The 25,771-nt window shown below is 34.7% G+C and overlaps 1 protein-coding gene across 3 annotated transcripts in view; it reads right to left on the bottom strand.

Moving 5' to 3' along the window:
• Window positions 1-5,037: 5,037 nt before the first annotated feature.
• CFAP58 (cilia and flagella associated protein 58) overlaps window positions 5,038-25,771 on the bottom strand; it is a 118,894-nt gene continuing 98,160 nt past the window's right edge. For 2 of the 3 annotated variants that reach the window (XM_051981363.1, XM_051981364.1), the window contains exons 16-18: window positions 13,027-13,146; window positions 9,945-10,078; window positions 5,038-5,596 (exon numbers count right to left, since the gene is read on the bottom strand). In XM_051981363.1, coding sequence (XP_051837323.1) covers window positions 5,485-5,596; window positions 9,945-10,078; window positions 13,027-13,146 — 366 coding nt within the window. In that variant the 3' untranslated portion in view covers window positions 5,038-5,484. Of the gene's footprint in view, window positions 5,597-9,944; window positions 10,079-13,026; window positions 13,147-23,957; window positions 24,188-25,771 lie in introns of those variants that run through there. The other variant, XM_051981365.1, reaches the window with a different exon arrangement.

Raw genomic sequence — 25,771 nt, 5'->3', positions numbered from 1 at the left:
GTGGAGGGAGGGAGGGGTAAAATCGGAACAGAAATGAATGCAAGGGATAATGCTGTAAAAATTACCCTGGCATGCGTTCTATCAACAAAAAATTATTTAAAAAAAAAAAAAAAGAATGTTAGAGATCATCTAGTCCATTCTCCCTCCCTCCCAGTACAAAAATTCCTTCTACAATAATCCTAGCAGGTTTCAATTCATTCTATGCTTAAATGCTTCCAACGATGGTGACTTCACTATGTTGTGAGGCAACCTGTTTCATTGTTAGAAAATTCATATTATTAGAAAATTGTTTTGGGGGGGAGGTTCCTTTGTTATTAAGATCTGTCTTCCTCGTAACTTCTCATCAGTCCCACACGTACTCTTTAGAGTCATACAGAACAAATCAACTCCCTTTTCATGATATCCTTTAAAATATTGGAAGACCATATCTGTCTTCCCAAACCATCTTTTCTGCAAGACAGGAGTGTCTATTAACTAAATGACAATAGGCAGAATTACTTAGGTCTGCCCTCTATCTATTGTGTCAAGAAAAGAGTATTAGGTATAATAGATGCTTGCTGAATTGAATTGAAAATTAAATTGTCTTTCCTTTCTGATACTTTCATCAGGAAGTTGTGAATATGCACTTACTTTTGCATTCATTCAAAAGTGTTAAAAGCTCTTAACTATCCTAACCCCACACTTGTAGAACACTATCTGCATGATTATAAGTTAGAAGACTTCAAGTCGTTAATGTAATTGGCAAACATGATTACTCCCATTTCATTCCCTTATATTATCATAGGGGAAAGTAGGAATAAGACTCTCTTTTAAACCACTAAAGAAAATAGCTTGTCATTGGTTTTAAAACATGAAAGTTTTTGGTATTCTGTCCTAAGTACAAAAAAAAATCACTGGAGCAAGAGATCCAGAATTGATATATTATATTTTAATAGCTTTTAAAACTACCAAGTTAAGGATATCCATTATTAAAGGTGTCTAAATATGTCTTCACAGTACAATAAGAACACTTGATCAGGCCAATTCATACAATAGTTTTAAATATTCAGAATGTATATTATCCATTAATCTTATCATTTGGAACAATGTATTCTAAAAGGAACTGATTATTAGGAAGTAATTTTAATTTGAGCATTTTAAGGGCAAAACAACCCAGATATGGAAGGGTTTTCTATATACTAAAAGAGGATAAAAGCATCCTTAGAAAAAAACTCCGCTTTTAAAGCTTGTATATATAAAATATCACAAAAGACTTGATTAAGCAATTATAAAAGTCAGGTTACAATGCAAAATGTTAACTAGCACTACTTATTGTATTACATGTTAAGGAGGAAGAAGAAGGTATTAGACTTGACTAAGATGAGTAACAAAGAAACTAACTAATGCAGGTACAAAATATGTCACATATTTCTAACTTTAAAACTTTCTGACCAAATTTCCCCAAAGACTAATACAGTAGCCTGAATATATCAGGCATTCAGTAAATATCAGTTGAGTTAACAAATGAAGAAGATATCACTTCCTCTTCTAAAATATATTTCTTAAGAATATCATTAATTCACAATTATGCAGTGCTTTTAAAAGTTACAAAATGCTTTCCCCAAAACCACACTTTGAAGTAAGTAGTACAATAGTAGTATATCCCAGAGGAAACTGGGATCCTGAGAAGTTACGTAAATCGCTCATGATCACACAGCTAGTAAATATTTAAGGTAGGAAATGAAACTGTCTCCTGGATCTAAGTTGACCCTCTGTCTTCTATACCATGATTCCTCTCACTATGAAAAGTAAATAGGAAATTGTAAGAAGGATAAGACTATCCTAAGGTGTAGATATTCTATACCTTCATGTAAGAATAGACCACAAGTAATTAATAAATTTCATACCCACTCATAAATCTAAATCACTATTGATTAGAGAAATACAAATTAAAATACTACTATCTATAAGATTGGCTAACATGACAGAAAAGGAAAAAGACAAATGTTGGAGGGGATGTAAAAAAAATTGGGGAGCAAATGAATTGTTGATGGAGTTGTAAATTGATCTAACTAATCATCACACCTCTGTTGCCTATTAAATATGTATATTCCCTTAGTAGGTGACCCTCACTTGTTATCCTATAACATTCCCCAGATCTCCCTTATTAGAGAATCATATATCACTTAATAGGAATGATCAATGTGGAGAATATTCAGTATCCCACATTCCACTCTCCTTAAAACAATCTAATAATAATTTGGGGGATTCAAGATATAAGCCACCTCTCTTAATCAAGTCTTCACTTTAGATTTAATTTCCATACTTGTCCATTAGAAATATTTAAAAATCTAAGTCATTTACTTCCAAAACATATGAGGATTAAAAAGAAGATATCAACAACATAATTTTAAAGTCAGTGCCATATAAATACCATACTTTGTATTGCTATACAAACCTTTAAAAACACAATGAAACATCTCAATGTTATTGAAATGAGATAATGCTATTAGGAACTGAAAAGGACTTAAGAGATCATCAGTTCCAATTTCTTCATTTTACAAATAAGGAAACTGAGGCGTACAGTGGTACTGTATGAGAGCCAGGACCTGAAGACAGGATTTGACTCTTAAACCCAGTCTTTTTTTTCCCCACTAGCCCATGCTGTCTCTGGAAACAGCTGAGTTTTGTATCTGAATCAGAGAAATGAAGAGCATCAAAATGGAAAATGCTCACTGTCAACTAGAAAAGAAATGGAGCAAAGTAAGGATTTTTTTAGCCTCATTTACAAAATATACATAAATGTTTGCAGGAAACCAAGTTCCTTGCTCCCTAATTCCAAGACTATCTCCATAAAATCAATCTGTTTTAAGTCACTGGGAGAAGTGACAGCCGCCAAATGGTCTCAATACTAAATACATGCAAAGAATAGTCTCTAATGAAAGTTTTTACGTAGATCAAATGTCAGAAATTCAAGAAATGGAATACTTTTAATCAATAAACCTAAGACATATTTTGACAGCTAAATTATAACCCTATGACAAGGGAGTTACCCACATGTCCTCTTGGCATGTCTTCTCCTAAATATTGTTGAACATTCTGCAACACAACTTTGCTCTGAACAATTTTTCAGAATTAAAAAAAATAAAAACCTCATTAGAATAACTGCACCTGAGAAGCTAGGATGAATAAATAATGTCCAAAGATGTGATCTTATCATGGTCTTTCCAACAAGAATAGAAGTATCCCCTAGCTTACCATCAGTTCGATTGGGATCTTCTTTTAAAAGATCAAATTTCTATATAATTTCCTGTTTCTTTTTAAAGCAGCTCATATTTACCAATGGCATGAAGGCATTACTATAATATGTAAAGTTTATATACATACATACACACACACACACACACATACATATATATGTGTGTGTATATATATAAAATCAGTGTTTTTGAATAGATCTTAATGTTGTTTGGGAATATGAGATTATCTCAAAGGGACAGTCCATAAAGTTACTGGAATGGTATGTGATGACCAGTGGTGCTGATGGTAATTCTGAAGCTAAAATAATCTTTCCCCTAAGATTAATCTTTCCATTTGAACATGGATTTAATGCCACTGACAGAAGTGGGGGTGGGGAAATGAGTAGTGTTCAACCAGTAGCAGCACAGTCTGCTACTACATCAGCTTCCCAAAGGTCCCTCAGTCTTCACTTACAGAATCTTTATTGTTGTCAGAAGATGAGAACTATGCTCCATTCTGTAGAGATGTGGAGAAATAATACCTTTCCCACTAGAGACATCCAAATTGATTTCTATTGGTGACCTAATAAAAATTCTAAACTCTGACTACTAGAGGTAAAAGCAGCTTAACTTGCTATCTACCATCTCCAAGAATGCAATTATGCCAAAATAATAAAGCAATTATTATCATATCCCCATTATTACATTTCTATAAGGTAATCAATTATAAAATTACATTACCAAATTCCACTTTCATCTAGTCATTTTACCACCATTTGCCCATTCAATTCATAATCACCATTAGAAATAACATTATATCTGATATGACAACAATAACATGTTGAATAGTGATCTCCAGGCTCTGTTTTCAAAGCCTTAAGTAAGCTCCTTGAGTTAGATAAACAATCATACGTCTACATGTTTATGTGATGTGTCAACTGACATAATAGCTCAAGTTCAAAGAAAGGGTCAATACAAATCTTCACCCCAAAAATTCCCTGACATACCTAATATTTTCCCCAGATAATTTAAATGAGCTTCAAATACTTAAGAAGCAAATTCATTTACCTGAAAAAAATTTGGATGGCTTTAAATTAAAGTATCACCAAAGAAGAGAAAAAAGGAAGGAAGGAAGGAAGGAAGGAAGGAAGGAAGGAAGGAAGGAAGGAAGGAAGGAAGGAAGGAAGGAAGGAAGGAAGGAAGGAAGGAAGGAAGGAAGGAAGGAAGGAAAGAAACAGAAGCAATCTTTCAAAGGCTGTTCTTTGGTCACTGTAAAGTTTTTGGCTATAGTTATCAAAGAAAGGTAGAAAAAGAGAGAGAAAGAAAGAGAGAGAGAGAGAGAGAAGAAAGCCCGAAAAGATAAATCAGTGCCTTCAAATAATATTACTGAAGGAGCAGATCATTCTCTTAATAAGAGAGAACTCTGAGATGAAGCCCAAATAACTATTAAATCAAAGAGAAAACATGCATTGGAAGCCATACCTCAGACTCCTAGAATAAAGGATAAAACAGATCTCTACCATATTTTTACTAGTTCCCTAAATTAAGTCCTTATTCTGAAGTTTTCATACATTGGCTTCATTATTATATTATATATTCTAACAAAGCAAATATCAAAATCTCTAAAAATATTTTGTATTTGTTGTGATTTTTAAAAATAATACATTGTTAGCATGTCTCTTTGGAATAGTTTTCTTCCCTCAGACCTGAAGATAGCTTCCATATAGAAATCATTTTCAAAATACTCATTTTTAAAAGATTGAGAGTTCCACTTTCTTCAGCAACTCATGCAATTACTTTGTCTTTTGACTTGTTAACAGAGGATAAAAAAGTAGCTTTTTATTTAGAAGGCTGGAGAATATGCACTAGATTTCAAAAACATTTCTAAAAATACAAAACATCAAAAGTAATAATATTATCTAAAAACAAAAATTAAACTCCAAAGCTTTTCCACGTGGAGTGTCTAGGTTTGATACATTTCAAGTCAATCAGATGTAACAGCCAAAGATTTGGCTCAAACAGCTTAACCGAATAGATCTAAGTACAATCTGTTTATATCCACACAGATCAACGCAAACTTCATCTTTGTTAAATGTCTGCAACTCTGCTGATTCTTATTGAGTATTATTTCATTTTGCTTCCTGGAATCCAAGTATTGAATTGAGTGGAAATTCCTCATCCATTGGACATAGAAAACATGCCTTCCAAACAATTCTGAGCAAATGTAATTGATTAATCAATTGGGTACTGCTAGTTGTTCCAGATTTTAAGCTATTGCCTTGGTTGTCTTATTGATGGGGAATCCTCCACCAGTATATCGAGGGCCAGGTCTGGGCGTTGGATAGGTATTTTCTATAATGGCGAGGTTGTCCTTATTCCTTTAAAAAGGAAGAAAAAAAAAGTTAGTTGATTTATCATCTTTCTTCTCTTGAAAGTCTGATGCTACCAGAGTTCTTTGGTACAATTATTTAACCATTTAAAATAAGCTGATTAAAGCTGACAAACTTAATGAGTTAACTACTGATAACATTTGGATTATGAAATAGCAATAACTAAGTGAACCCTCCTAATGTGAGCCTAAATATGGATAGAAGACTGTAATGGATTGAGGCTTGAGTTGATGCACTGAGGTCCCAAGCACATGAGGCTAAATAGTAATTGGGCCATACTCTATTAATATATTGCTTGGAGAAGTATTAACTCAATTGTCCTACTAAACTCTTCCCCCATTATGCTGACAATTGCCTAGTCCTAGAAGGTGTATGTGTGACTTGTTTACATACTCTCCTTCTAGGATTACTATTTAGCCTCACGTGCTTGGGACCTCAGTGCATCAACTCAAGCCTCAGCCCTTTACAAAAGACCTCATTATAACTAGAGTGCTGTGAACTTTGTTGGCTCCCAATTCCTACTGATCTTGCAGTTTTATGAAATACTTGCTTGTTTTTAAAGGATCAATAAAGGTGTATTTGGTTTTTTTCTCTTCACTGAAGAATAATCAAATTCATCATCAACTTTTTAATTTTAAAAAAGTCCCTGAAAAACTTTTATTTCATATGTACCGAAATCAGTAGGTATTTATATAACTTCATAAAAAAACAAATATTCTGTAAACATCAAGTTGCAGCAATTATTACTGGAACTTTGTTAAACATACAATAAGAGGAAAATAAGTTCATTAGACAAAATCTAAAGGAAAAAAATTAAATATTAAATTGTTGTAAGGGGTTACAGAGATCTCCTTGTTGGCATATTATGTTTCCTTTTTTATCAGCAAGTTCCCTGAAATTAAAGCTCAAAAGGAAAAACATTTTCAGAAACCCCAAATCATAACATCTTAATTCTTTTAGGAATTTTTAAAAGTAATTCCACTTTGAGAAACACAAATTTATTTCTTTAAGAGAATGCGGAATTAGGGAAAAGTCAGATTGATAACACAAGTACATCCTAAAGGAAACTTGAGTTGGGAATTATGGAAGATGGGAAGAATGACTTAAAAAACTAGTGAGTTAAGAAGAATGATGGGTGGAATAGAGACATAAGGTGAAGAACTTACAGAAATGTGTGAATTCTTTTTCTGCTTTTTTATTTTCATTATTTCTATGTTTCCCCTATGACCTGTATAATATGTGCAGGCCCATATTTACTTGAGCCATGGCCAGCTATATCTGAAGCCTGAAAGCCTGATTTTCTGTTTCCTAGAAATCAGGTGATTTTGGGGAAACAGAAACCTTCCATTCCAATCTCTCTGGATAGCAACAACCAATTAGATGCCTCCCCCCCTTTCTCAATGCTCTTTTACTTATGATATAATCTCTTGTATAAAAGCTGTGTATCTTTACTATTTCTTTAGCCTTCCTACCACAAGCTTTCTCTTTCCCTTATCTTGGAATAGAATAGCTCATCCTCCAGAGGTTTAATAAACCTGCTTTCTATTTTGAGTGATCTCTGAGAAGTCATTTTGGGTAAGAGTCTTCTACATCCCACACAATGAAAAGAGATAAAAACTGATAAGATGAACTGAGGTGGGAGAGAGGCTGTGTCCAGGAGAAGCCAAAAAAAAAAAAAATAGCCTGAAGAGTCAGAAGAGTAGGAGATATTATTCAAAATCATTCCTGGGAAGTAAAGAATTTAAATCATTAGCTAATCAATCTATTTTTCATTATCATCAAACTATCCTCAGTACATGGGCAAAAATCTTTAGTTTTAAATGTCCTCAGCAAGGATAAACCTCTCACATGTCCTGAAAACTCATGCAATTGTTGCCTACTATATATGCATGGCATCTTCTTTTCCACCTCCCTTCCTACCACCAACTAACTTAAATTTCCCCAAAAGAATAAATTTTAGCTTAATACTCTTGGGCTTCATCATAGTCGACTAATATTAATAAATCTCTTTATTTTAACATGCAATTTTGATTCCCTTTAGTCATTTTTTTCTAGTTTAAATACTTCCTAACATTTTAAATTTTGCCACCTCATAGTTTTCTTCAAAACTTTTGTTTCTCTCCTATAAATTCACCATTCTCATGTCTTCTTTTTTTCTGAAGTGCAGACCTCAAAGCAAATGGAATCACTCAACTAAAAACTAACAAAATCATAGATAGTTTATGTTTATAGGAAACAAAGGATTCTATAGGAAAACTATCATGGAAGATTAAGATAATTAAGAGTGACAGGTCACCACACTCTGAGCCTAGAGCTTTCTAGTAATGACTGAGAAATAAATATAGACTAGATCTTATATCCTGGCAGGAAGGAGACGGAAAGTGATCATGTTATGCATCAGTTTCCCCAAATTGTCCTGCCTCAGTTTCTCTAAATTGTTCTGCCTCAATCTCCCTGGTTACAACCCCTCCCCCTTCCTATTATTAGGGCTGAGATAATAAGGGTTGTAGAGATCTGGCCACTCTGGCATTCCAAAACATAAAACTCCAGATATCCTACCTTAGATACCTAATTAGTATTCTCTATCTCTAAGTTCCAGACTTTCTGTGTCTAGTGACCACTCCCTTCACTCCCAGTTTATCAGAATTTATGGTCCTCACCTCCCACTCTGTCAGAACTGGATTGACAGTCCATTCCTGCTCTCAGTGCTCCACCCCCTTGCCTTTGTCTCCCCTGATCTTAGAGCCACATATAAAAATCATTGGAATCTTACATATGATGCTGGATTCTTTGAGGTCCAATTCAGCCCTGGAGCTGCGCAGAATGGATTCTGCTCTGCCTCCAGACTATCTCTCCCTCTCAGAAATCCAAATAAAATATTGAAAACTCTCTAATCTCTATCTTGCCTCAGTTTCTCCAGAATTACATTCATATCTCAGGTAGTAAACTAATGCATCTTTAAAAGATGAATCTTTAATAGATTTCAGTCTAAAATAAAAATCCAAGCAAAATCCTAGCTATTAGGCATTAAGTAAATAAACCATTGACTAAATTCTTTACTTTGAAAAAAGTTTATAGGATTTTTGATTTAGAATGATAAGAGACTTTAAAAGTAATCTAAGTCCATTCTCTCATTTTAGAGATGAGAAAATGAAGACCCAGAGAAATTCATAATGTTGGCCATTATTAAAAAGGCTATCATAATCAGGATGTGGCAAAGGCACAACAAAGACACAAAAAAAAACTCCTCTGATTCTGGATCTGGCAAGCTTTCCAATTGCACAAAGCTGCTTCTTATGTCAAACACAGCATTACCATCCAAAAGGTGATCTTAACATTTAGTTAAGGAAAGCATTTAACCAATGCTACCTTCATTATAGCAGTGTTCTATTCCACTGAAGGGTAGGCATCCAAAAATTTTAATTAAGAGATTTTTCAAGGAGGGTTGGAAAGATGAATTAACTTTGCTAATGAAGTAAGAGGAACACAGGCAAATACCTCAAAAACATCTGCATCATTTGCTAGCACATTCCAATCTTCATGCAATTGAAATATCCATACTCAAAAACCACTAAATTATCAGCATAAGCATAATAATAGTTAACACTTTATATAGTGCTTTAAGTTTTGCAAAGCACTTTGCATCTGGAAATATCTGCATTGTTTTGACAATGCTATGGAGAGCCTGAAGATTTCTAGGTTCACCAATTAAGAGTGAAATCTGCTAACCTTAACTTCACTAACCCTGAGATGAGGCCAAAGTAATAAATTACTTAAACATAAGGAAACTCAAAATTATATTACTGAAAAGAAACAAGAACCTAGAAACTTAAGAGGGACTCTCTTAAAACTTAAGGAAGGTCATTTAGAGCCAACAACTGTTGTCAATTCTAAACATAAAAGTAACATAAAAGCTGCATTATCATCGTGTTCTTAATTAATCTCTGTTCTTCTGATCTGCTCACCAGAAATACTTGTAGTCTTAAATGTGAATGAGACTGAGCAAAGCAATACTGATTTTGAATCACACAGCCAAAAAGTTATTCATAAATTCCCAAAGCAGGCTAAAATATCTCATCATGTATTCTTCACTCTGACTAGATGTTTACCAATTAGTGACAGACATTAGTGAATCAGAGCCCCAGATTAAAATCTGAACCCTTGACCTAGCTTTAAAATTAAATTTGTCATCTGCCTTCTGTTTTCTCATGTTACCCTCATAGGTTCTCTGCCCCTCAATGACATTTTGAAGTTTTCTTGATGTTTGTACCATTTTTTCACTTATGCAAATAATACAGAATAAAGGGGAAAGGGGGAAATGAATCACAACTCTTACTTCTGATTTTGTTCCTTGCGTTTCTGAGTAAGGTATTTCTTCTTCACACTAAGCAGTTCATTGGCAAGTCTCTCAATCTCATACTTGTATTCTTGGCTCTGTGACTCATACATATTCAGTTCTGAAGACAAAACCTAACATCCCAAAGAAAATGGCAGTAAGGTAAGATACAGTTAGATGGCTTTCTTTCTTTCTTTCTTTCTAGCTCTAGAGCTAGAGGCTTATAGCAACATTCAGTAACCCAGAAAGGAAATCTAAATGGACCACATCCAGGCACATGATAAACAAATGCACAATTACAAGTCAATAAGGGAAACAAAGGCCTTACTTAGGACTGAAGGATTAAAAAGGGAGTAATAAAGCTTAAAATGAAGTATCATTCTCTAACTTATCCCAGTAATATGAATAGCATTTATTAGGCTAAACAACAAAAACAACAACAACAACAAAAAAGTTTAAGATTAAACTATAGTTGGGAAATCATTAACAAAATAAATAAAAATGCAACAAAATAGAGATAATATTAATACATGATTTTTCTAAATTAACATGTGTCTGCAGGGATCTTTATGTTTGGTTAGTGGCCCCCATTTCTGCTTGAGTTTGACACTACTGTTCTAAAGTATATTCTAAGAACATATGCCAAATATACCCAAAAGAGAGGAGGAAGTTTTAAAATTAAATTTGCTTTAAAAGCTTTTTTTTATTTATTTATTTAAGTGACTTGCCCAGGATCACACATCTAGGAGGTGTTAAGTGTCTGAGATCACATTTGAACTCAGGTCTTCCTGACTTCTGGGCTGGTACTCTATCCACTGCGCTACCTAGCTGCCCCTAAAAGCTTTTTTTTAAGACAATCATGAAAAAAAAAATCACTAAGGAGTATGACTTCAAAACTTTTGGGTGAAAAATGATTCTAGAATCATACTCCTAATCCCTTTAATCATCATGCTGCTAACACTGTAAGTTTACAGTTTGCAAGTCTGCAATGAATCATGTTTCTTGCTGTTTTGTGTCCCTTCCTCGAATTCTCTGGAGCCATTCACAAATTCTGATTTTACCAGGCACAGGGAAATTTACCTTGAAGATGAAAAAGGTATAGCATGTACTTAAGAGACTCAATCACATTGTAAGAAACAGCAACATGAAATGTGATTATCTGCTTCAGCTAAATGTGAAAAATAGATGTTTCTATGGTCACCAAACAGGCCAAACACAGTATTTGTTTCCCTAAGACAGTAGGCCATGCATTTCATATAAGATTTCAGTGTTAAAATCTGCCCCCACTCTCTAGGAGAAGCAGAGACTGCTTTCCATTCTATTTACGTGGGATGTGATTTATTCTGTATTTCCATTTCCTTTTTTCTTTATTTCCAAGATTTGCATGAAAAAAGGATCTTCCCTTCTTAAGTGTTCATCTGCTTCTGAACCCTTTCCCCTTAATTGCAGTGGAAATGATTATGACTATGGTGATGCCAACTGAAGAATATGATTTCCAGTTAGGGGAAAATCTGCCACAACAGATGAACTCTAAGAAACATAGATCCTGTTTTTAACCCATAAATAAAGGATTAGAAAAGAGATTACAGGCAATGAGCCCAAATCAAGTGAAATGCTCATTAACCTGAACCTCTGAACTTCTTCCATGTACTATCAACCATCTCATATCAAGGAACTGGACTTTCTGAGGTGAAGGGTTAAAAATAGTCCTGAAAATTCCATGCACAACATAGGGTTAATGTATGAGCATTTAAATGCAATCTTCAGTTTACAACAATTTTCACCTAACAAGATGTAACTTTATTATAAAATAAAATAAAAAAACAAAAAATTATATTTATTTACTTTTTTGAAAGACTCAAAACATTCAAAAAATTAACACAAGCAAAATTCTAATTGTGACTCAGACTATTATGGAAATTGCAAAATCTCAAATGCCCTTTAGAACAACCTATAACTGACCAATAATCCCCTCTACAACATAACCCAGGGCTGCCCTCCTAGCCTCAGACTACCTCTAATAAGAGGGAATGTTCTATCCATAGAGATGAATGATAGCAATAAGTATTTACAGCAGTATGTTATAAATTAATGTTGTAATTAGACATAAGTTTTGTCTGCCAGTTTTTTTAAGAAAAAAACTTATAAAATCATATTCTTCAAAGAATACTTGTAAAATGACATCTGTTTTCCCCATACACAGAAGGCTGTTGAACTTCTCAGAAATAAGAACTGTGGTATTAGATTGATGGCAAGGGTCACTACATCTTTGTGTGCCCTGTAGCATCTAACAGTAGAACATGGAAGGAAATCAACAAACATGTTATAAATTTACATTTAATATATGCCATTACTTTGATGGTATCCAGGGCATATTACAAATATTTCTCATGAACCCTTCCTTTTGTAACAACAATATCTAAGTATTTAGTAAGATAATGTCCAAGATACAATAGGGAAATCCATGGGGAGGTATGGGAAAGAGCCAAAACTGCAAACAGAAAAATGAATTGTAGACCCAGACTTACATCACATAGTCTTAGTACATTAGATTTAGCACAATCCTTGATCTAAGGAAAGAACTCGGGGGTAGCAAGTTTTGGGGTAAGATCCAATTCTTGTTTAATTTAATCTTAGCTTTCTTTCTTTATTCATCACATTAATGGAAGAATATAAAGCTGGGGGACTGTAGGGAACTTGTGCTTTTTGCATATTTTCAAGTGACAAAAGAGAAGTTCATTCTAATTTAATAAGGTAGTCTAATTTTGTTTGGCAATTAAACCAAAACATCTTTCCCTTCCCTTCCCCCACCAAAGGTCTCTAATTATTCTATATCATCCATGAAAAGTCCTTAGAATTTCATGCTCCATACCAGTTCTCTCCTTTTTTGTCCAGCTGGCTCTTCCTAGTAGGGATGCTTACATTCAGTCTGAACATCCAAGAGTTGAGGAGGGGGCAGTTATCTCTGCCTCTCCCATGATTTACATTTAAGAAAAATATTAGCCTAAGTACAAAATGATGTTCAGAACGACAGCCTGACTGAGAATCAAGGACATGTAGTCAGACAGAGCCTTTAACTCACTTTCAGTTGTTTGGTTTTCTCTCTTAATGTGTGCCTGTAGAGTTGCAGTTGCTCAGCTGCTTCAGGCCCAGGTTGCCGAGCTAAGATGTGCTTCAGTTCCACATACAGCTTCTCCTTTTCCTGCAGGAGATATTAAGAAAATCTATAGAATTTCATGCTAGAAGAGATGTTAGAAACTATCTAGGTCACCTTCACTCAATTTTTGCTGCTTAAACCAAACCTTAGAGAAAATGATTTGCCCATTGTCATTTAGCCAATGAGCATTTGCCCCAGGATTTAAACTGGGGTCTTTTGATTCCAAGATCAGCTTTTTTTCCTAAGGGGTAAAATTCAGTGATCCTTGTCCCAAGTTCTGAATCTTCTCCACACTCAACAACCAAGGTCAGAGTTGTGCTGGCGATGCCAAGGATTAAAGATCATCTTGACACCATGATAAGGATACTGAGTTTAAAGGACTCCAGACTTTCTTCACTCACCCCTACTAACTTCTTGGGTTGCTTCAATTTTCAAAATATAATACTGATGGGTACTCTGAGACTTAATTGCCTGAAATTTACTTTTAGATCTTTAAAGGCATTATGTAAAAGGCAAAAATTCACTTCCACAGCTTTTCAAACATTAGTTAGGTACCATCACAGAATCCAGACAAATACTGATGAAGACAAGTGAATGAAGACACTTATCAATTTCTTTATTTCCTTGAGGTAACTATGATTTTTAAAAAAACCATGATAGGTAAAAAAGACTCTCATTAAAAGAGACATCCAGTCAATGAGAAGTTAATTTTTACAAAGAAGTAAGTATTCCAAGTATTGTCATCAGCTAACCCGGTTTGCCAGAGAACATAAAACAGTCAATAAAAATGTAGCTAAAGGGAAATTCATTAACTGGCAATTGTTATCATTTGTTGTAGTTTTTATCTTCCCCTGACACATTATGGAAACTTTATTATAAGCACTACAGTTCCATTTACCAGGAAGTGTGTACATTACTTAAAATCAGTTTCACAGAATAAATCCATTCTAGATACATGCCATTCAGAACCTTCTGGATGAATATACATTAAAAAGTGGTCACATTTCAGAAATAGTCCCAGCAATGGCATGGAAAGAAAATATGCCACATCAAAGGGAAGAATATCAATAAATAGAATTATGAGCTGGTTATTGTCCTGTACTATAATTATCTTTATTTCATTATCATCCCAAAGGATCTTCACCCTAAATGTCAGTAGCAAACAATAAATATAAGATCTAATCAAGATATGAATTCACTTTATGTAACCATTAAAGATTACCTTGTGGGAAAAAAAATCTTTCTGACATAGCTTGAAGATTCCACTTAAACAAGTAAGGACTAAGGGAGAAACCCAGCTAACTGTTTCGGTACCTCTCATCTGTTTCACTTTGTCTGGCCAGGAAGCATTTGGGACTAAAATTAAAGGTTCCCACAGAAGGGAGAAGAAATTCATTTTGCTTTTGTTCAAATATAATCTTAAATTGATTATACTAATTTCTTCCCATCAGCTAAGAATATTTCACAGAGGCTACTGTGATGGGCCTGTAATAGGGAAGTCAAGTGAAAGATACAAAAGAAACTTCATCATTCATTAACATTCAATAAACATTTACTCTACATGTACTGTATGCAGAAAATGGAGCAAAGTGGTAAGGAAAAGACAATATTGACATAAAACACAGCCCCCATCCCCATAAAGCTTAGCTCTAGTAGCTTAGGAGATATGGGAGTAAACTCATTGAGGAAAAACCTGGGTCCAAATTATATCTTAGATACATTACTAGTTGTATAATATTGGACAAATCACTCCAAGCCTCAGTTTCCTCATCTGTAAAACTGGGAAAATAAGACGCGTACCTATCTACCAGAGAGCTGCTAGTTGGGGCAGTGGGTAGAGAGTCCTGGGCGTGGAGAAAGAAAGACCACAGATTCCTCCTAGCTGTGTGACTCAGGATAAGTCACTTAGTCTTATTTGCCTCAGTTTACTCATCTATAAAATAAGCTGAAGAAGGAAATGCAAACTATTCCAGTATCTTTGCCAAGAAAACCTCAAACAGGGTCATGAAGAGTCAGATACAACTAAAAATAAAAATAAAATAAAGTCCCAAATTGTGAGGCCCAAATGAGAAAACATTGTAAAGCATTTTGCAAATTTCAAAGTGGTACATAAATGTCTGCTATTGTTAACATCATCAAAGTTAGAGGGGATATGACAAAAACAGATGATTATAATACCCATTATTAAATGATTGGGGAGTTTCAAAACAAGTGCTCCATCAACTCTGAGAGGATGAGTTAATGGTAACCATGGAGATGAGAAAGCCTTTGTGGAGAAGATAAATTTTGAGTTGGTCTTTAAAGAAAGGTTAAACTTCATTAGATGAAGAGTGGGAAAAGGAAAAGGGAAATTGTAAGTCTAAAAAAAAAGCCTAAGGAAAAGCACAAAAATGAAAGTGTGTATACTGCCTTTCCAGAGGAAAAGAGTTTATTCTGGAACCTATCAAATTTGAGGTGCTAATGGGCCATTCAAAAAGAGTGGTCCATTAATCAGCTATAGGTGTGGGTTTAACGCTCAAGAGAGGTCAGAACTAGAAGTACAGATGGAAGAGTCCCCCACAGAGGGTTGAATAAAATTCAAAAAGGAGGATCGTAGAGAAACAAAAAAAGAGAGCAAAGGCCATTGAGGAATGGCCTCAGAGCAGAAAAAGATTATCTTAATCTGGACATTAGTGAGATTCCCTGCCAAAAACTGCACAGCTATTAAATTCTTAGCTAGATAGAAAGAAAATTTCATCTTTTAAAAGGTGGAGGGTTTGACAAGAGAACTGCTATTCTATACCTGATTATCACCCACAAGAAAAAAAAGTGGTTGCTAAAGAAATTAGAATAACTTTAAAAAGAATTAAAATTCATGACAAAAGCTGAGATCATCTACTATGAACCAGATCTTTAGGACCATGCCTCTCTTTTGTTATTTACTAAAGTCCCAAATGATTAGATGTTCACAAGGAATGCTGAAAGCCTCCATTTAAAAGAGATGTATTGAGATATCTGACAGTGCTTAAGAAAAACTTGTTGACTAGACTTGATTTTTAAACTATGTTGGGACAACGAAAGAAAGGAATAAGACAGCTACTCTAGGCAGATGGAACGATGATAAAGGCCAATTAAGAGATGGCAGAACTATTTGATTCTGTTTTGCTATTTCATGGCCATAGACAAGAATGTTTGGATTTGCAAGGTCAGATATTACAACTCAAGAAAAGTAGGAAGATAGTAAAAGAGTTCCTAGCTGCTCTCATCGAATTCATGTGAACAAAACTTTTGAAAGAACTGACCACTGTGACTGCTCAAAGCAAATGAGCTATATTCACTTGACAAATCACTCTACACTGAACATAACATCTCAATCCCCCAATGGACTGGGACCTTCAGATGTTTCCTAAAAGGAAGAACAATTTTCATGTGCAGAAATAAGAAGTTTTATTTGTTTCCAAGTCCTCCTCTTTCTTTTAAAAAATCATAGAGTATATTAAAACTGATAAGAGAAAAAGTGTAAGGAAAAAGAACATGAAAGGAAAAAATACTGAACTACTTGGATACTTCAAACTGACCAATTCAATCCTAGAGTCACAGAGCTAGAATAGTCTTTGGAGACCACTCGGTCTGAGTTTTACTTGACCCAGAAACGCCTTCTAAACAGGACCTGAGAGGGAGGGTCATCAAATTTTTTATTGAAAACCTGCAGCAAGAGAATGTACTTCTTCTAAAGTAGCCCATTCCACTTTGAGAACATTTTCAACATTACATTTCCTTGTATCCCATTTAAATCAACCTCTCTGAAACATCTGGGGCTAAGCAGAACAACTCCATCTTTCCTTAACATAAGACTCCTTCAAATATTTGAAAGCAGCTCTCATATTTCCTCCAGTTAGGTGGCAAAGTAAAGAGAGGTCTAGGCTGAGAGTCAGGAAAATCTATGTTCAAATCCAGCCTCAGATACTAATAGACTCCCATCACTTAACCTCTTTTTGCCTCAGTTTTCTCAGTTCTAAAAGGGGAAGATAATAATAGCACCAACTTCACAGGGTTGTGAGGACCAAATAAGATAATATCTGTAAAAACATCTTAGTCCAGTACTTAGCACATAGTACATATTGTTGTTTGGTTGTTTGCAGTCATATCTGACTTTTCATGGCTCATTTTTCTTAGCAAAGATACTGGAGTAGCTCACCATGGTCTTCTCCAGCTCATTTTAGAGATGCAGAAACTGAGGGAAATGGGGTTAAGTGTGACTTACCCAAAATCAAACAAATAGTTAGTGTCTAAAGCCAGATGTGACCTCAGAAAGATAAGTTTTCCTGACCCCAGGTCCAGCATTCTATCTATTTTACCACCTAACTATTTACTAATCATCCAATAAGTATTCCCATCCCATAAAACTTTTCTTCTCTACACAAGTCTCTTTAAACAAATTTCATGTGAACACAAGATCTTTCACCCCAACTTATCAATGACCTCCCTAAACTGTGGTGCCCAGAAATGTACAGAATGTTTAAACTCTGGTACGAGCAAGAAGAGGACAATGAAAATATAGCCATCTACCCACATATATGTGTGTGTGTGTGCGTTCGCGCGCGCACACACACACACACACACACACACACACACACACACTCCTCCAGCATTCTACTCTCTACTTTTCCTAATTTAGTCTAAGAGCACACTAGCTTTCTTGACTGCCATTTTAATCCTACAGTTCCCTAAAGTTCCAAGATCTTTTTTAAAAGAATTATTGTCTAGCCATGCTTCCCTCTTCTTGTTCTTATGAATCTGATTCCCAGACTCCAAGTATAAAATTTTACATTTAAAATTTCCCCCTTATGTTTCATCATATTTCACCTTTCGAGATCTATTTGAATCTTTATTTTATCATAGAATGTATTGGTTACCTAGCCTAGATGCAAATTTGATGTCTGCCATCTATCTTTCTATTCAAGGTATTGATAAAACTATTAAATGGCACTGGTCAAAGCTCTTATCCCTGGAATATTCTACTAGAGAGTTGACATCAAACCATTAATGACTCCTCTTTTGGTCCAACCATCTACAAGATCTAACTCTAAAAATACAATCTGTACTAATTTCCAGCCTACAACTCCCTCAGTGAGTTAGATGTACTGAAAAAGTGGAAAAATTCTGTAAGTAGAGGGTTCTTTTACCAGATTCCTATTTGTATCAATTCAAGTATACTCTTAAAGAAGAACATCTTCCTTATAAAAAAAAAACCTAGCAAAGACTGGTCAGCATTAACATGCTGGCCCTGAGTGTGACACAGATTTGTATTTGAGGAGAGTAGGCTAGTAATTTGGATAAATATGGAGTAGTTGATGGATTGAAGGTCTTATGTACAATTGTTTTCCAATTTATTTCTCTCCTTACCCTCTACAAGGGCCAACCAAAGCTCTTCAAACATTGTGCAATGGTGTGTATAATAACCCCATTTAGAGACAAAGTGTGCAATTCTATTATAAAGAGAATCTATCTTATGCAACAGAGACTCATTAGCTGTCCGATGTATATTGTCTCCATAAGCCCGCACTGGCAGAACCAGCTGCCTTGTAATGCATATCCTGTCCTTCTTCATTAAGCAAAGTCCCTCTTTTTTTAAACCTACTCAATTAATTTGTCACTGGATGAGGAGTACCATATGTCAATGAAAAAAATCTCAAAAAAAAATACTCTTTTTTTTAATCACTAACAAAAGACCATTTTCTTTGGATTAACATCTATGAATTTATTGCTTTCACTGTAGATTCACAAGGAATATTAATATTACTTCAGTTCATACTTTATTCTTCAAATGATTTATGAATAGCTACCACTAGAAAAAAATAAAGTTAGATACTAACATCATTACTGGAGGTCTCTGGATCCAGCTTAAATGTTTTATGATTCTACGATCCTAGTTTGGTTCATTGCATGGAAGTGTTTTTGCAAACATTAAGTATGTTATCTCCATACTCAGTAATTAAGTTTTCTTCCCAGGAATCCCCATTCTCTTTGTCGGAGAATTTGTCAGATGTGATTATAGGATTCCTTTTCTGGGAGACTCTCCATGGAATGATGTCAGATGACAGTTTAACACACTGTCAATAACGGCCAAATGCAATGATGAAAAATTAATTACATTATTAGCCTCAAATAATACTGTCATTACATGATACTATTCTGGAACCACTTGGGAAATGGAAGAATTAAATATCACATAGATTTCAGCTATTCGTGTTTTATCTACCTAAAATTTCAAAACCTGCCTTCAAAATAGTCTGTGAAAATAAAAGTTATAACTATTCTGGGAACAATTCAGAGCAAGAACTTGGGTTGCTCACAGGTCTCCTTTCAAGCCAAACTAGTAACATATTAAATCTCTGTCTGTTGACTCTATGGAATTTCATTTGCTTCTTAATCTGTAAGCAGAAGCTAGTTCACATTCAATGTACACCTTACCCCTTGTTTCCCCAGCTCACTCACTCTGTGCAATAACTAAGAGGAACTAATTTATTCCATTTTAGTCTGAATCTGTGTTTGACAAATGCCAATGCATTGATTTTACTCAAGCCCACAGTCATCCATTTGTTCAGGTTAAAAGTTGGTGTAATCGCTACAGCCAAGTCAGATGAAATGGGTGATGTTTTTTTTCTGTTCAAAACTTATTCATCTACCTTAAGTCCATGGATAAATGATCCCCTTGTAAAATGGTGGGTACCATTCTCCTTAGAGAATGAGGGAATATCTGTATTTCCTCTTTACTGATGAAATCAATGTAATTGAAGAAGACAGGCTATAAAGGCAAGAACTGTGTTTCCTGAAAGAACATTATACAGAATTAGACATGTATGTAGAAATTCTGTGCTAATGGAATACAAAAATAAGTAAACATGATAGAATAACATAAACATAAACTACAGGAAGATAATACAATGGTGGAGGAACACCCAGGCATTTATATAGGAAGAACAACATCAAGCTGGGATCCAGGCATCTACAATGGGGGCAATAACCTCAAATTTTCTAACATGGTTATGACCCTGCACTGTTTTAAATTTCAAGAATTGGTCTTTGCAATTGGAAAAGTCCACTTGGAGTCTTTTATATATAAATCCAGTCTCCCCAAATATATTATATTATAAACTCCTAAAGAAAAGAGCTAAATATTAAGACTAATTTGCTGTTGATAATAAAGTTTTATCATAATTCCATATTGGTCATATATTAGGACCATAGAAATCACAGATTGAACATCAAGAGAGACCTTAATTGTCATCTAGTTCAATCCAGTTCAGTCCAAAGAGAGAACATGACTTTCCTCAGATCACACAGCTATTAAATTGTAATTGTAGAATATAATCCCTAATCCCAAATCTAGGACTCTTTCTACTATAACAACATAATCACAAATCTAAATTAGTTTTGAGAAATCATTCCAATTAGAACCTTAGAAATTTCTATCAATTAATGAAATTGGTAGAGTTCTCCAAAGTGTACAAGTTGCTATAATTGTATACTTGTGAACTGAAAATGCTCATAGGCCACCAATCATAAGACTTAAAACTTAGTTCAGGGCTACGTGAAAGTAATCTGATGTGATTTCTCTTTGTTATAGGAATCCTCATCATCATCCTGTATGTTCCCATAAGCCTTCTGATTAGAAGTTCAAAGCCTTGAAATTCTTTGAGGAAGTTTAATTCAGATATCTTAATTTCTCACCTTGCTGCATTATTCTAGGACTTCTTTGATTTCTCTATTATGCCCCCCAATGTTGGGTACCTTCCCCCCTTAATGTTTCCATTTCAGGTTCTTTTTGAGTGTTGTTTTTCCCCAATTAGCTTGCAAGCTCCTTGAGTACAGGAACTTGTTTCATGTTTGTATTCCCAAAGCTTAGCATAGTGCCTTGCACATAGCAGATGATTAATAAATGTTTGTTGATCCAACATATTGGAATCCTTATTTTCTCTTGACATTGTAAGAGTACCAATGGAGCACTTAGGCTGTCCACCCCTCTCCCTTGCCACATGACCAACCCATATCATCTTATCTCGCACAATTCTTTGATGATGTATTTCATTCCTGGTCTTCAAAATTCCTTCTTGGTTATACACTGCGGATTGGCCACATAAACCATCGTTGAACTGTAGGTTCATTTTTACTTTTTTGGAAAGTGTTGCATTCCAAGTCTCCTTGACATAGAACAACAACATAAACTTTGTTATCAGGAATCATTAGTCATTTTAGTTGTATTCAACTCTTTTTGACCCCTTTTGGAGTTATCTTGGAAAAGATAATGGAGTGGTTTGCCATTTCCTTCTCCAGCCCATTATACAGATGAGGAAACAGAGGCAAACAGGGTTATGTGACTTACCAAGGATCACAAAGCTTAGTGTCTGAGGCAAAGTTTGATCTCTAGAAGCGGAGTTATCATGACTTCAGGCCCAGAATTCTGTGCACTATAGTACCCCACCTAGCTGTCTTAAATGAATGCTACAATTTCCTTTTAAAAAAATTTCAATTTACTCTCTTCCTTATGAATTCAACTATAGGTACAATTTCTTTTCCATCTGTACTGTCTATCCCAGAAACACATACTATTGTACAAGTTCTATAGGGTATCCATCTTAATGAATGTTATCTGTGCAATAGACATTATATATCTATTTGGTTAAATCAAAGACCTTTGGTTACAGAACTCTTCCAGGAGGCTCTGCAACATTCTGTGATTTGATGCAATCGGCACAATATCAACCACAAACTAGTATATCTGGAGGAACTCAGAGTCCACAGGAAATCAATTTTTCTTTTATTTGGACTCTAAAAAGGATATCCTTCATCATAGTTGGGAATATCTTTGACAATTATGTATCTCCCTATATTACATACTGACTGATGTTTATGTTTGAAGTTATTGAACAAGATGGTTTCTTTTGCTATTGAGTTCAAGGAATCTTGAATAAGTTTTTTCCCTTGTTCCTTCTTTTTATTTTTTAATAGCAGCTTTTTATTTTTCAAAATACATACAGACAGGTTTCAACATTCACCCTTTGCAAACCTTGTGTTCCAAATTTTTCTTCCTCCCTAATTCCTCCCTCCTCTACACAGCAAGTAATTCAATATAAATTAAACATGTGCAATTCTTCTAAACATATTTCCATATTTATCGTGCTGCATAAGAAAAAAAAGCAAATAAAAAACAAAAAAGGTGAAAATACTATGATTCTGTGATCTATACTCAGTCTTCTTAGTTCTCTCTCTGGATGCAGATGGCTCTCTCCATCAGAAGTCCATTGGAATTGCCTTGAATCATCTTACTGTTGAAAAGCATGAAGTCCATCACAATTGATCATCACAAAATCTTGTTGTTTATATGTACAATGTTCTCCGAGTTCTACTTATTTTACCTAGCAACAGTTCACATAAGATTTTCCAGGCTTTTTTGGAATTAGCCTGCTCACCATTTCTTATAGAACAATAATATTCCATTACATTCATATACCATAATTCATTCCATCATTCCCCAACTAATGAGCACCCATATTTCTTTCCATTACAAAAAGGGCTGCTACAAACATTTTTGCACATATGGGTCCCTTTCCCTCCTTTAAGATCTCTTTAGGATACAGACCCAGTAGAGACACTGCAGAATCAAAGGATATGCAGAGTTTGGTGGTCTGTTGGGCATAGTTCCGAATTGCTCTCCAGAATAGTTGAAATCAATTCACAACTCCACCAACAATGTATCAGTGGCCCAGTCTTCCCATATCCCCTCCAACATTTATCATCTTTTCCTGTCATCTTACCCAATCTGAAAGGTGTGAAGTGGTTCTTCAGAGTTGTTTTAATTTGCATTTCTCTAATCAATACTGATTTAGGGCATTTTTTCATATGAGTAGAAATGGTTTTAATTTCTTCATCTGAAAATTGTCTGTTCATATGCTTTGACCACTTACCAATTGGGGAATGGTTTGGTTTTTTAAATAAATTTGAGTCAATTCTCTATATATTTTAGAAATGAGGCCTTTTATCAGAAACACTGGATGTAAAATTTTTTCCCAGTTTTGTATCCTTTCTAATCTTGACTGCATTGGTTTTATGTATACAAAAACTTTTAATATAATCAAAATTATCCACTTTGCATTTCATAATGTTTTTTAATTCTTCTTTGGCCATAAATTCCTTTCTTCTCTACAAACCTGAGAGGTAGAATAAACTCATAGGATCATTCTTTATGTATAAATCATGTGTGGTTAGGTATATTGGTCAATGCCTAGTTTCTGCCATACTATTTTCCAGTTTTCCCAGCAAATTATGTCAGATAGTGAATTCTTATTCCAGAAGCTAGAGTCTTTGGGTTTATCAAACACTAGATTTACTATAGTGATTGACTATTGTTTCTTGTGAACCTAATCTGTTCCACTGGAGAATGATCTTGGCAATAGAATAAGGTCATTTTCTGAGGACCATCCTAACTAAGTACAAAGAAAGTTCATTTTACATTATGCTAGATGGTTTTAGTCATAGTAACCCATGAAATAAATTAAAAATGATCCTCAATACAATACATCCCCGTTCATTTCTGCAGTGATAGTGGCAAAGAGATAGTAAAGGGGACAAGATACTAAGAATCACTTTTTAAACTATCTAAACTTTAATTTGATGCTTGCTATTCTAAATATGATATCTTTGTTCAGTGACCACTAAGTGGACATATGCTTTAGGAGCTGAAGCATATCAAAGCATATCAGGGAAATTACAGCTGAATGGAAGGATGGGTCCTTGGAGAAGCAAAGAAAAGAATTGGCAGAGTAAGTTTTATCATACATCCAAAGGCAATAAGGAGCATTATTTTATTAATTTTCAGTCATCACATACTGAGGTGTAACCCTGGACTCGAGCCTAGGCATTGGCATAAGATACTCCTTATTAGTGAAGAAAATGATTATTCATAAACTTCATTCTTGTGTGAAAGGTAAAATTGACAAGAAAATGGAAGATGAGAGATTCTTTTTTCTGGCTTCCATTTTTGAGAGAAGACAGACGTGGTTTCAGGCTCTATCCAGGGAAAGGTCTTTAAAGTGTGAGATAGACTCTGGAAAGAAGGCAACATACAGAGTAGTCAGTGCCTCTGACATATCCCTATTTCCAGCTTGCCATGCTAGAAACTTAGGGTAATTTTATCTTGGATGAGATTAGGGGCATTCTGATATGTTACTCCCAGGGAAAGAGCTCATTCACTGTATATTTCTGATTTCTGTTTGCTATTTGCTTGGATAAATGGATGTATTTAACTATTGATCGTTATTTAGCTAGCACTTAGTGGGAAGGGAGTCAAGCCTTTGGATATAGCTTGGTAAGTATTCCTTTGCTATTAAGAATTAGCAACCAAGAAAAGTATCTAGAACCTAAAATTTATTTCCTCTAGAATGATAATTGGGGAGGGGGGGAATATATGGATAGATATCTCAGTATCCTCTCTCTGAGGAAAGCCAAATAATCCAAAATTTTGGCCCCAATCTCCTGCCGTCCTGGCAAGAGTCACAGTCTGACTTGGAATGGAGTGGGTGAAATTCTAGAGATATCCATTCCCTTCTCCAAGGCAAATTTAAGCAGATTCAAACAGATACACACATAATCTACAAGAGCAACATACACAAGTTGCTGATGAAAATTACCTCAGTTTATACCAAATGTGATTACTACAGACAAAGTAGTACAGAAAGTTTATGAAAAACTTGATAAGGGTCTTGATAAGACCCTCTAAATTAAATTAATATTTTGATACTTGGGGATTTCAATGCAAAGGTAGAAAAATAAGTATGGATAAGGAAAAATATATGGGAAGGCATCATTCAGAAGAAGAAAAGAGAAGATTAAAGACTTGGTGATTACATAAAAACCTAATGCCCATATATCATGAAAACTTTCTTCAAGAATTCGTAGATGCTGGTTATGATAGGCACCAGATAAGAGATACTCCCAATTCCCAATAAGGAAATTTTCTTTCATCGATGAAAATTGGTACCTTCTCTGTAATTTATAATCTTAAGAGGGTTGTCTAGAGTCCTCAAAGGGTAAATAAATTGACCACCAATAAGTTGACTTTGGACTTGAGTACAAGTAAACCTGATTCTGAGGGCAAGTTTCTCTTCATTATTTCAAGCAGCTTCTTTAACAGACAAGAAAAGATGTGTTATTGACAGTTATCTCTGAATCAGCTGTTGATACAATGAGACCATAGAGCTATTAAAGCTAAGATCAAAATTACTTTTAAAAAGAATGAAAAAAATATTGCACACAACTGAAACAACTCAATCCTGAAACTATTCAAACAAATGTTAGCTCAAAAACACAAAATGGATAGCAAAATCCAAGATTTACTGAATTTATAACTCAAAATTAATATTCAGAATATTAAGAGCTGAAAGGAACCTCCCCTAAAAGGGAATTGACAATGTCAAAGGATATCTCATTTAAACCATACCTGAAAAATATCTTCTAAACATATCTAACAAGTGTGTTGAATCATTCCAATAAACAGAACCTATGACTTTTCTCTCAGTGTGGTCTATTCTACTTGGAGACAGTATGATTGTTAAGTTCTTTACACCTGACATCTAAGCCAAAATCTTGCTTCCCTACAATATCTATCTATTATTGCTCTTAACTGTGCTTT

This window comes from Antechinus flavipes, chromosome 2, assembly GCF_016432865.1.
Source record: "Antechinus flavipes isolate AdamAnt ecotype Samford, QLD, Australia chromosome 2, AdamAnt_v2, whole genome shotgun sequence".
Classification (NCBI taxonomy): Eukaryota; Metazoa; Chordata; class Mammalia; order Dasyuromorphia; family Dasyuridae; genus Antechinus; species Antechinus flavipes.
This window is presented reverse-complemented; position numbering and strand designations above follow the sequence as displayed.